This window comes from Candoia aspera, chromosome 7 (assembly GCF_035149785.1).
Source record: "Candoia aspera isolate rCanAsp1 chromosome 7, rCanAsp1.hap2, whole genome shotgun sequence".
NCBI lineage: Eukaryota > Metazoa > Chordata > Lepidosauria > Squamata > Boidae > Candoia > Candoia aspera.
In genome coordinates this window covers 35,914,104-35,927,171 of record NC_086159.1, presented here as the reverse complement: position 1 = coordinate 35,927,171, position 13,068 = coordinate 35,914,104, and the positions used below count along the sequence as shown (strand labels likewise).

General features: G+C 36.0%; 1 protein-coding gene across 1 annotated transcript in view; it reads left to right on the top strand.

Moving 5' to 3' along the window:
• CFAP54 (cilia and flagella associated protein 54) overlaps positions 1-13,068 on the top strand; it is a 165,989-nt gene that overhangs the window by 93,832 nt on the left and 59,089 nt on the right. The window contains exons 37-41 of the mRNA XM_063309328.1: positions 646-873; positions 6,810-7,033; positions 7,126-7,258; positions 8,418-8,502; positions 9,618-9,770. Of these exons, the coding sequence (XP_063165398.1) occupies positions 646-873; positions 6,810-7,033; positions 7,126-7,258; positions 8,418-8,502; positions 9,618-9,770 (823 nt within the window). The remainder of the gene's footprint in view (positions 1-645; positions 874-6,809; positions 7,034-7,125; positions 7,259-8,417; positions 8,503-9,617; positions 9,771-13,068) is intronic.

The window sequence follows — 13,068 nt, the reverse complement described above, 5'->3', positions numbered from 1 at the left end:
TATAGCATTCACTCCAAGATTATAGTTTATTCATAGATACAAGTCATTTAATTTAATATAGTAAGCTGCTAAGCTTTCTATAATAAGCACTAGGTGGAAATTAATTAGGAAATTAATTAATTAAGCTCCTAAACTGTGGCACTAGATACATCATAAAAGAGATGAAAAATTTGGTTATTTCATTAAGCATTGAGGCCATGGTTCCTATACCTATTCCTCTACTGATTAATTGGTTCTACTTTGGTTTTGAATGTTTTGATTTCCAGTATATGTAGGGTTGAATTACAATGTATATATTAACCCAAGTTATGAATATGGGGAATTGTATGTTACTCAGAGTTTGGTGACTGTAGACGTTTATAAGCTCTGTAAGTAAACCTTGCTCAAAGCTGCTTTAGATCTCTGTCCCTGGCAGTTCTAGCAAAGCAATTATGACCTAAAGTTTTGGAATTCTGATGTGAAATATATACTGGCTAGTATCTTAAACAAGAAAGTGAAATAGTTTATTCAGTAGATTTTTCGCAAATAAGCATGCTTAAGTTTGAAGCTTTTAATAAATGAAAATAGTGGTTTATATTTACTGTTTAAATCACTGTGATATCCAATTCCCACTCATTAATTGTGCATTTGATAAATATGATCCAGGTTATTGCCCATCGAGGTCGACACTGGACATTGCTTCAAAATGCATGCCGAGACCTTTGGAACTATACTCGGGAAATACAAATAATTATTAAGCATTCAGCATCTTTTCATGTACCTTTTCCTGTTAACAAGGAGATTTTTCTTAAGACCATTTGGTTCCCATATTATATGGCATCAGATGCATTGCTTGATATGATAGTTGCGCTTCAAGATAGCAATTATGTTAAGGTAAGTGCATTTTTAATTATATGATATTGCTATTTTTATCTTTAGATGCAACTAAACAAATTAACAATATTTAATTCATTTTAATTGTGTACATTTTTTTCTGTGTCTTGTGTTTACACTTAGAAATATTATTTAGAAAAATATAAATACTTTATGTTCGATATGACAAAACAGTTTTTCTTATTTAGTGTAAATGGAGATGGGTTAAGTCTCCTCACTCCCTTCATCTCCAAGAAGGGTTATTGTGTTACTGAAAGGGAAGCCCTTCTTTCAGTCACTCATTCCCTGGTTATCTCCTGTATGGACTACTGCAATGCGCTCTACATGGGGTACCCTTGAAAATTATTTGGAAGCTGCAGCTGGTGCAGAATGCAGTGGCGTGGGCAGTTATGGGCACCTCTAGGGCTGTGCATGTAATACTTCTGCTGCATGAGCTGCACTGGATGCCAGTGTGCTTCTGGGTCCAATTCAAGGTGTTGGTTATGACCTTTAAAGACCTTCATCTCATGGGCCCAGGTTACCTGAGGAACTGTCTCATCCCAATTACATTGCCCCGTCCCACCTGGTCTGGCAGGAAGGGCATGTTACGGACCCCGTCGGCTAAAGAATTCTGACTGGTGGAGTTGATGACGAGAGCCTTTTCTGCCATTGTCCCCAGAAGTGAGGTTGGCCCCCAGTCTTCTGGCCTTTGGAAGAGTGTCAAGACCTGGTTCTGCTAACTAACTTGAGGATCCAAGATAAGCAGCCCTGAGGGTAGTTGGTGGCTTAAAGACACTTTAGTTTTCCTCTTCTATCTTCTTCTACTTTTTGTATTTTTTCTATTTTTATAATGGTTTTATAATATTTATTTGTAAGCCGCCCAGAGTCACTTTTATAGTGAGATGGGTGGTGTATAAATGTAATAATAAAAATAAAAGTCTGATGCAGCAGTCTTCTTGTGCTGGATTTTGTTTATGCTCTCAGGAAGTTTGTTTGTTTGTTTGTTTGTTTTAAATCTATGATAACACATAATGAAATCTTGGGAAAATGGGGACATGGCTTTGGAAGAGTGGGCAGAATGCAGTACCTGTGTGATTAGAGGTTCTGGATTTGTGCCTTAGATTGTATGACACATCCTTTGTCTTTGCCCAGAAATCCTTAATATAGTTGGAGGGATTACAGGGATTATAGTTTACTAAATTACAAAAGTCTGGATAAATCTGCTCAACGTAAGGGTTTCATTAAAAATATGAAACATGTTCCTTTGTTAGTGTCACTTTAGGTAATACCTGCTTCACTATACACAATGTGGAACTGGTGACAGAAACCAAGAGGTCTCTCTGAGATGCTCGTTTTCTACTATGCAATACAGAGTTAACATGGGTACTGTATCCTTTACAGGGATCTATATCTTAGTAAGCACCAAAGACTAACAAAATACAATATTTTTTTTTCAGAAAAAAAGATTCCTAAGAAAAATGTATCCTACTTATGGCACTCTAAGTCTTCATTCTATCCATTCTATGGATCTAGGGAGTTTGGAAAAAAATAACAACAACAATAAGAACAAGGACAGGAACAAGAAGACCAAACAATCTTTGCATTGTTTCCTCTGTCAACAATACTGAACAAGTCAGGCCATGGCTATTGAATATCAAAAACATCTGCCAGGCTACTCTACCTCCTTTACATGGACTATTTGAAGTTGTATGGAAAAACATCATCTGAACTGGAATTTCTGCTAAACACTGTATGAATATACAGCCAAGATAAAGCAGTGGAGTTTAGACTGGACAAATGTGCCACCCTTACCATCAACAAAGGAAAAATAGTGAAAACTGAAGGAATCAAGATGCCTTATGGAAATAACATCAAGAGTCTGGATGAAGAACAATCACTACAAATACCTGGGCATCCTTCAGGCTGACAACCTCAAGCAAAGTGAAGTCAAGAAGAAGTTTAGTAGTGAATACATCAGAAAAGTGAAGAAGATCTTAAAGTCCAAACTCAGTGGCGGAAATACCATCAAGGCAATTAACACTTGGGCAGTTCCAGTCAATAGATATACAGCTGCAGTAGCAGACTGGACTCAAGCTGAACTAGAAGCCCTGGATGGGAAGACCAGAAAAATAATGACAATGAATCATGCCCTTCATCCACACAGTAACATTGACAGACTCTGTTTACAAGGAGCATAGGCAGGCGTGGAATGTTGCAAGTACACCAGATAGATGAAGAAGAAAAAAGGGCATTGGAAGACTATCTGAAGGACAGTGCAGAAGATGCACTGAAGCTAGTACACCATGAAGGCTTACTGAATACCAGAGAGACCAAACTGACCTATAAGAAAGACCAAATGAAGAATAGAAAGGAGACATGGCAAGGCAAAGTATTACATGGCCAGTACATTAAAAAAACCTAGCAGGCAAAGCAGGTAACAACAAGACCTGGCAATGGCTAAGAGCAGGAAAGCTGAAGAAAGAGACAAAGGGGCTAATTCTGGCCACACAAGACCAAGCCTTAAGAACAAATGCAAATAAAACCAGAATTGAGAAGACAGCAACAGACACCAAATGCCATCTCTGCAAAGAAGCTGAAGAAACAGTGGACCACCTAGTTGGCTGCTGCAAGAAGATTGCTCAGGCTGATTACAAACAATGGCATGACAAAGTAGCAGCAATGGTGCATTGGAATATCTGCAAGAAATACCACTTGCCTGCAAGCAAGAACTGGTGGGACCACAAAATAGACAAAGTAATAGAAAATTAAGAAGCCGAAGTGCTGTGGGACTTTAGAATTCAAACAGACAAGCATCTGCCGCACAACACCCCAGACTTAACAATTGTTGATAAGAAAGACGAAGTCTGGAAAGTGGACATTGCAATACCTGGAAACAACAGAAGAGAAGAGAAAGGACTAGAGAAAATCACAAAATACGAAAACCTGCCAACAGAAGTAGAACAACTGTGGCAAAAGAAAGCAAAGGCAGTACCAATAGTAATAGGTGCCTTGGGTGCAATTCCAATACATCTGGAGCACCTCTTGAACACCACTGGCATTGATAAAATCACTACCAGTCAATTGCAAAAGGCAGCTTTACTTGGAACTGCTTACAAGCTGTGAAAATACAACATCTGCCTATCCCAGGTCCTTGGGAAGGACTTGATAGGTGGGCAGAAATGCCAAATCCAGTCTAAACATTTGGCTGACTGTGCGATCAGATCAACAACAATTGCTGCTGTTATTAATTTATATGCTGCCCAACTCCCAGCAGACTCCGTATTAAGTCTACCTGTTCCAATGTTGATAGCCAGCTGTTTGAGATACATTAAGTACAGGTAGTCCTCATTTAGTGACCACAATTGGGACTGGCAGCTCTATTGTTAAGCAAAGCTACCGCTAAGTGGGAAATAACATGACCGCACTGTGCTTTCCTTTTCCCCACACCCCTCCTGCCCTTTGGAATGCTCACCTCAGCACTGGGATAGCTGGTTCAAAACTGACAAGACCTCAGCTTTTGTCTGTCTCCTGCTTTTTGGAATGCTCACTCCAGCACTGGGATAATTAGCAAGAAAGGAATTAATGTTTGTATTTACATTCATTGGAGAGGAAGGGATTACAATAGAGCAAGCAGGCACACAGTGGGGAAATGCACATTGAAAGTAGTGTGGTGCCGGCAGCTCCAAGCACACTTAGGGCTGTGAGCTGTGGGTGCACTATGCAAACAGCCTGGTGTATTCCCCATTGTGTGCCTGCTTGTAAACCCTTCCTCTCCAGTCTCTCCACTCTGTGGGGAGTGGAGGAGAAAAAAACAGGTCAGGAACAGGAGAAACTGTCTTCAGAAAAATTCTGTTACTGTAGCCTTACAATAAAGTAGTATTAACTCATCGTGTTTCCTGTCTGGTCTGCCTGGGAAGGCTGACATCAGTCTTGCAACTCTGAAAGTACAAATCTCCCACCTTCTCTCTTACAGTCTGAGAAGTTAGGGAGGGTCCCTTCTGAGTCTCTTTTTCTGCCCATTATGCAACTGAGGGCTGTGCCCTCTCTTAACTGAACATTCCCTAGGCAGGGACAACCGATCTTCCCCCCATCTCTGAAAGTATTTCCCACATACCATTACAAATACAGCTAGGATGTGTTCAGGATTTGAACCTTTCTTTCAAAATTACACGTGGACGTTGATCATGCGGGTCTTCCGGAAGATTAAGAGGGTGGGGGCCTGCTGGATTGCTAGGGGGAGGGCATTCCATAACATGGAAAAGGCACACTTCCTAGGTCCTACTAGCTGGTAATATTTCAAGGAAGGGATCTAGAGCATGCATACCCTATCCCAGCCTTTTTCAACCTTTTGACCCTGGAGGAACCCTTGAAATATTTTTCAGGCCTTGGGGAAGCCCTGCACATTCAAGCTCAAATACTGTGTGTAAATTACTATGTTTGTTTCATGTGTAGGCCTGTATATATGCATTAACAGTGTTCCTAAACTAAAAATAAACTTATCTCTTTAATGTGAAGTTGCTCGAATTTGAAATAATGTTTCTAAATAAATTGTGATCTCCCAAGGAACCCCTAGTGACCTCTCGCGGAACCTTAGGATTCCACGGAACGCTGGTTGAGAAACGCTGCCCTATCCAATCTAGTGGGACAGGCAAAAACCCTCAGGAAGAAGCTGTCCCACAAATAGCCTGGTCCTGTGCCATGTAGGGCTTTAAAGGTAATGACCAGCACCTTGAATTGCACCCAGAAGGAAACTAGGAGCCAGTGCAGCTTCACAAATGTTGTGGAAGGTCCTGAAGTGGGCAGCTCATGTGAGGAAGCCCACCAACATCGCTGAATTGAAGCTGTTCTGAAAGGAGGAATGGGCTAAAATTCCTCCAAGCCAATGTGCAGGACTGATCAACAGTTATTGGAAACATTTAGTTACAGTTACTGCTGCCCAAGGGGGGCACATCAGTCACTGAAAGCAAAGGTTCACATACTTTTGCCACACACAAATAAGTAGTTTTGGATCATTTTCCTTGAATAATGGAAGTATAATGTTTTGACTCATTTGTTTAATTGGGTTCTCTTTATCTAGTTTTAGGACTTGTGTGGATAACAGATCATGTTTTAGGTCATATTTATGCAGAAATCTTGAAAATTCAGAAGGGTTCACACACTTTTAAGTACCACTGTAGTTTCGGTCACAAATATTAACACTTAGATATCTATACCTTCTCTGAGGCCAGATTTGGGAGATGAGTGTTAAAGCAAATTCTGCTAATATTTGAGCATCAACCAAAACAAAATCTTAAAAATCTGTTAAAAGTTTCTTTTTCTAAATATGTGTATCCTTCATTAAATGCCTTCTCACATCCTATAATTAATGGCAGATTGGTCACTTTTTCTAATTTAGTATGGTGAGGGCATCCAAGCATACCCCTGAAGATTATGTCTTGAGTCTAATTGGTCTTGGAAAGATGAAGGATAGTTTGTTCGTTTGTTTTTTTCCTTTTCTCTCTAGTTGCTTGGTCATGGAACATAAATGGAGAGTCAGTACTGCAGTCAGACTTTTAGTGACATGATCTCTCTGTGTTAACTTCACCTACTGTATTATTGGAAGGCTATGTCAGATTAAACTAGAAGGAATCTTTCCATTCAATAGCCATCATTAAAAGACACTGGAATCCTGTATAGTTTTTACTCAAATCATAGTGTACCTCATTTTGACTTCCATTTCAAAATGTTACGAGTTTTATATTGATGTAAATCAGGGACACATACAATATTATTAAAACTTGAAATGTTTATGTACTTCAGCTGGGTAGTGTAAATGAACAATATGCTTGACATAATGTAAAGAAAATTTAGAGTAATTAGAAGTGCTAGTTGAGTAGGAAGAGTTGGTGCTTGATATTTGCAAGGTGATTTTGAAGATTTGCAAAAATGAGGTATCATGATCTCTGTTTAAATTACAGATTATTGAGCCCAAGGGAAATTTCTGTGTTCCAAGCTGCATAGGCGGCATTACTGAGGATGAAGGTGGTTCTAACCTTTCTTTTGAATGTCCCTTTGATGATGTAAATATTATTGATTTGCAAGGAATACGCAATTTCATTCTGCAAACTCTTGAGTTTCTGTTTCGTTTGAAGAAGTGGGAATCATTAGTATACATAGCTATGCAATTTAACACAGTTACACAGTAAGTAACATAAGCAGTCTTTGGGAAAGGAAAGGGTTTTTGTTTGAAATATTAACAATGCTTTATTTTAAAATGTGTCTGACTTTTTCTAGTGAGAGATATACAGAGCAAGTAACTCCTGTGTTGGTGTTTGCCCAGAGACAGCTGCAAGAAAAAAAACAACTCCATGCTTCAGATAATCCACAGCCTTATTTAGAAGAATTTATCACTAGTATTGGAGACAAGGTGAAGAGTTTTAGATGATAAAGAAAGCAAAAACTTGCAATGGAAGTTGGGTCCAAAATTTTAAAATATATAAAAATATAGTTTTCAGTTACGTGTTGAAAGATTTATGAATGGGCAAATTAGAGATCTTCCTAACTTCGCAAAAATGATACCTAATCTAAAGGCTTTTCTTGGAGCAAATGGGTAGATTTCAAATCTTAGTTTGCTTTTCCAGGAAGAGGAACCATCCTGATTCTCAGACTAGCTTTGTCTAGTGAGTAGAGAGGGCAGGGTTAATAGGAATTCCATATGAGTCCAACTTCTTTCTCTGTCCTTTCTAATTATTTAATACAACTTATTTTGTTTTCCCTCACCTCAAATGTATTCTAAGAACAGAATTAGCTAACAGGTATTGTTTTAATTTTTTTTTCTCCACTGGGAAAGGCAGTCCTATCCTCCATATCATCTGTGGGGATGAAGTGTTGTGCTAAGCAACAAGATTACCACTTTGGGGCCATATCACCTTGATTTCCAGGTAGTAGGTTGGATATAGCGGAGACAGCTGATACAATAGGAACATTACAATGATAGGATTGCCTTGTGAGTTCTGATTAGTCTGGGAAGTTCAGACCAGATCACTGTATGAGAGTTTGTAAATTCTGAGAAATCCTGTCCTAAAGGATTATTTGGGTGTTCATGCATATTTTGTTAATAAGAATGTCCTAATTTTTATGTAGAGAGCCGGTTTGGTGTAGTGGTTAAGGCATCAGGCTAGAAACCAGGAGACTGTGCGTTCTAGTCCCACTTTAGGCACAAAGCCAGCTGGGTGACCTTGGGCCAGTCACTTCCTCTCAGCCCTAGGAAGGAGGCAACACCAAACCCCTTCTGAAAAACCTTGCCACGAAAACTGCAGGGACTTGTCCAGGCAGTCTCCAAGAATCGGACACGATTAAATGGATTAAAAAAAAAATTTTTTTTAGTTTTTTATTGTGAAAATAATCTGTTTAAGATAATGAAGATTGGCTTTCATTATTTCTTTGCTTTTTGAAAATGTTTGTGAATCACAGGGATTTTCAGCATTTTCAGATGTCTAATTTTAAGTGTTTAAGTAGATTAACCTAGTCTTTTTGGTCATCTTAATTTGAAAATGCTGTAACTGTGTTAGAAAATACTCTTTTAGGTATGCTGCAGAGACTTTGTTGCAAAAAACCTGCATTCTGTTACAAAATGTGAAGGAGCAACTGATGAACATTCTGATCATTCAGGTCTGAAGATATGTAAGTTACATTTTTCTTCAAAAGTTTCAGAGTTCATGTTCTTTTAGATTATTAAAAGTTTGTGTTCTTTTGGATTATTGATGATTTTTATGTTGTGGATAAATAATTTTGCTTCAATCACATGCAGGTAATATTTGTCACAGATTTGGTATATCAAATAAAATTTATTCATTATATATTATTTTACACTAATAAGATACCTTAAAAACTAATTATGTAGGTGTTCTACATTTATAGCTGTTCCACCATTAAGAATTGATTATTAGATCTCAAAACAACCTGTAAAAATCCAATCAAAAGAATGTATGTATGTAAAATTTCAATATGCTGGCTGTGCCATTTTACATTTTTACATCTATATGTTACATCTCACTGATTACTGACTATAATAAAAGTATGTGTGTGTATATATATATATATACACACAGACACTTTTATTATACAAAATATATATACACACACATACTAACTTCATTTTAATAATTATCTATAGTTTTAAAATGATATTTGGTATTCATAGAACTAAATTAATGCTATTCTGAGAATTTGTACTTATTTTACTTAAATCTGTGATGCTTGTAAAACCTATTTACTTTGTGCTTTTCTTTTTTTTAATGCTTTTTGATTATGCTTTTTATGTTAATTAAAAATAAAAATTTAAAAAGTGTACACACAGACACATTTTAGTAGTTTAGTAATTTAGTATTTTAGCATCTTATTTACAAAGTGGTTTTATAATTTAGTCAGTTTTGAGTATTTAGATTTTTTTTTTAGTATTCTACTACTTATATTTATAGTGTTTTTCAGTTTGAACCATGCCTATGTGTCTAAATTTGAGCCCTGTAAGTTGATCCATGACCGTAACAAAGATACTACTATTACTAGTTTGAATGAACTCTCTATGCTGGCCTTCCCTTGTGCAGTTGTTCCAGAAAACATCTATTGAGCCAATGTCAAAGCTTGGATAAAGTCTGATAGAGTTCATGTTAATGCATGAAAATTGGTACTCTTACCTGTGTTACTCAGTGTACGATGGCAATTCTACTTTTGTATATGTTACATAAACATATTTATTTAGTAAAATAACTGTAGCTTCATTTTAGGTATCAATCAAACAAAACCACTGTTTTCTGTTCCTTTGGATCTGGAGGATACACTAAAATGTTTCAGAGAAAGTCTGGAAAAATCGAAGCACCACAGTAGAGCCCTTAAATACAGCAGGAAATTGTTTTCTTTATTTCTTGCTCACTTGCAAGGTGAGTACCTCATTAGCAACAGAATGTGTGTGTAATGTAAATTGACTTTAAAAAGTCAAATACTGAAAGAATGATTGAAATTGTGTGTGTATGTATGAATATATATAATACACACACAACACACACACACACAGATATATATATATATATATACACACACACACACACACACACATAATTATTAGAAATGTAATAAAACATTAGCTACGTACTATCATATGTATGCATGTATGATCTCTGATGAATGAGTTTTCACATTCTTATAGATAAGCAAACTAAGTATTTCTAATAATCAGGATTTAATAAAAATGTATATTAAGAATGTCTTATTTACTGTATGTTTATAGAAATTACATTGGCACTATTTGAAATTAAGAATCCCTAGGAAATCAAGTTTGTTTTCAGATCCTCTCCTTTAAAAAGGGTATGCAAATAAATGCATAAAACAAGAAACATAATTTCAGAAAACTTAATTAAAGTTTTCTTAATTAAACTGAATTAGCAGTTTCCTCCAAAAACCAATTTCTAAGGTATTGGTTGAAATACATGGGAACAAAGCAATTTAGAAAGAAGTAAATTGGTTATACTTAACACTGATGTTCCTGAAAGATATAACCAAATGCCATTCCATCAGTAGAATGGCACAGCTGTTACACAGTTACAGCTCTCAGATTCCTTTACAGAAAGACTTGGAGGTCTATAATTCCTCAAGCATTGTTTTACCAAAATATTAGGTTCCTTCAAATTTTGACTTTTTAAAAAGGGAAATTTGTGGTAATTTTAATATTTGAAAAATATAATGAAAGTTTCAGAGAAGTTGTTTGAAATTTTTATTGCATTTTTCAAGTAAGAAAACTCTTCTAACGCTGCCTTATGAAATAGTTTTTTTTTCTTTAAAGAAAGAGCAGTCTTTTGATTTAGAGAGTTTCTGTAAAGAGACCTGCATGTCCTCTTGGTTTCTGAGAAAATATTTTATGAACCTGATAAAAAATACAAAGATGTCCTATCTGAAAATTATACACTGATTGAATGGATTTACATTACTTTAAAGTATTTTCAAATATATTTGGGCAGTTGTATAAAATAATATATATTATAAAGATGTCCATAGGTAAAAACCCTGAGCATTTCAGAGATCTAGAACAGGAGTACCTAATAACTATGAATAAAACTCAGTGAAGACTTTTTTGTGTTCTTTCCAACTGAAAGCTAATAAAGATCATAAAGAATTGGCATATGTTCATAATGCCTGTTCCAATCAGTACTCTTGCTACAAGTCAAGTCAAGACTCTTTTTTATTTTCATCATTGACCAGGAAAACAAAGCTTTGACAAATAGGGTTACAGCTGTCCTGTTGAATAGTGTAACCTGTGTACTATAGAAATTGACTAAAATGTTTTAATTATTAGCACAAACTATAAAATCATGATACTAATACAACAAAAGTTTAAGATTTTCAACACAGGAATGAATATAACTAAAACTTATAAAGTTTTGGTAAAACTATAGAGTGATGACTTAGAGTAATAAAAATAGCTAGCATGAAATATAAAATCATTATATCACTGAAAGATATAAATAAATATGTTTATTTATGCCTGAAGGAGTATAATAGTGTAGTATTGAGTGGAATATAAAGGAGTAATTATGATTTAAAGGCTAAAGAGTAAAAAAAAAACAATTACAATAGCTGGCTATCTGCATTATTAAAGGTGTTATGCAAATATAATAAGAATCAATAATCAGTAAATGTACCTATAAGCATAATGCATAGATATAGATAATGGACTGAATATACAGCTGCAGCTAAAATAGGTGATTATTCAAAAAAGTATTTCTCACCCCTATGGGGTGGTATGTGTCAAACTCCTTATGGGAGTTTGAGGGTTTTGTGCAGTATCTTAGCTGTTTCTAGCACTGCACTCTTCTGGACAGAGAGATCTGATCTGGGAGCTCTGATCTGGGATCCACTGGACCAACTCTCCCAATTTAGGAGTCACAGTCCTGAGTGCTCCTACCACCACTGGGACTACTTTGGCCTTCACTTTCCACATCCTCTCTAGTTCCTCCTTCAGGCCCTGGTACTTCTCCAGCTTCTCATACTCCTTCTTCCTGATGTTGCTGTCACTTGGCACCACTACAGTACATCTATTACCACTGCTGTCTTCTGGTCCTTGTCTACTACTACAATGTCTGGTTGATTGGCCAGTATCTGCTTGTCAATCTGGATCTGGAAGTCCCACAGGATCTTAGCCCTGTCATTCTCCATGACTTTCTGTGGAATCTCCCATCTGGACTATATTTATAATTTTTATTGAAAGAAAATTTTACATGAGATTAAAAAATTATGGAAATGTAAAAGGAAGAGTGGAAAAAAAAGAAATATAAAAGAATAAAATAAAAAATAAAAGATAACAAAGAGAAAGAAAGAGAAAAAGTGACTTCCAATAATCTCTGCAGTGGTTATAAACATAATAATTACCATCTCCACCCTCCCAAATTTCATATCATGGTTCCCTTCTTCATATAAACAAACCTTTTTAATCAATAAATCCTGAAATCACCCGTTCACTTTTATCAGTTCTTAGCAAAAAGTCCATATGTTCGCCACCTTGAGTTATTTATAAAAAATAATAAAGGCGGGATAAGAATTAAATAAATAATAAGTCAGGTAAGCCAGTTCTGCAAGCTCTGCCATCTTTACGATCCATTCCTCCATTATGGGTATTTCTTCCATCTCTGTGCATATAATAGCCTCAGTACAGTTACCACATATAAAACCAGTCGTCCATGAGCCTTTTCTAGTTGACTGTCCAGAAGTCCTAGTAAGAAAAATTCCAGTTTCATCTGAATATTAAGTTTTAAAACTCTTTGCATCACTATATGTATTTGTGTCCAGTAACTTTTCGCTTTTTCACAAGTCCATCATGCGTGATAAAATGTCCCTTCGTGTTGTTCACATTTCCAGCAGTAATTAGAAGTACCTGTATACATCTTAGACAATTTCTCTGGTGTCATTTACCAACAGTATTATAAAAGTTCTTTTTTAAATTGTAAGCTAATGTGAATTTCAAACCTTTTAACCACTTTCTTTCCCACTGATCCATTTGAATATTATAACCAAAGTTCTTGGCGCATTTTACCATACATTCTTTAACTTGCTCTTCTTCCATTTCAAATCTCAGCAAAAGTTTATACATTTTAGCAATAATATGTTCATTTTGTACATAATTCATTTTCAAATTTTGTTTTATTATATTCTATTTATGGTACTTTTTATTTATATTAAGTCTTTCTC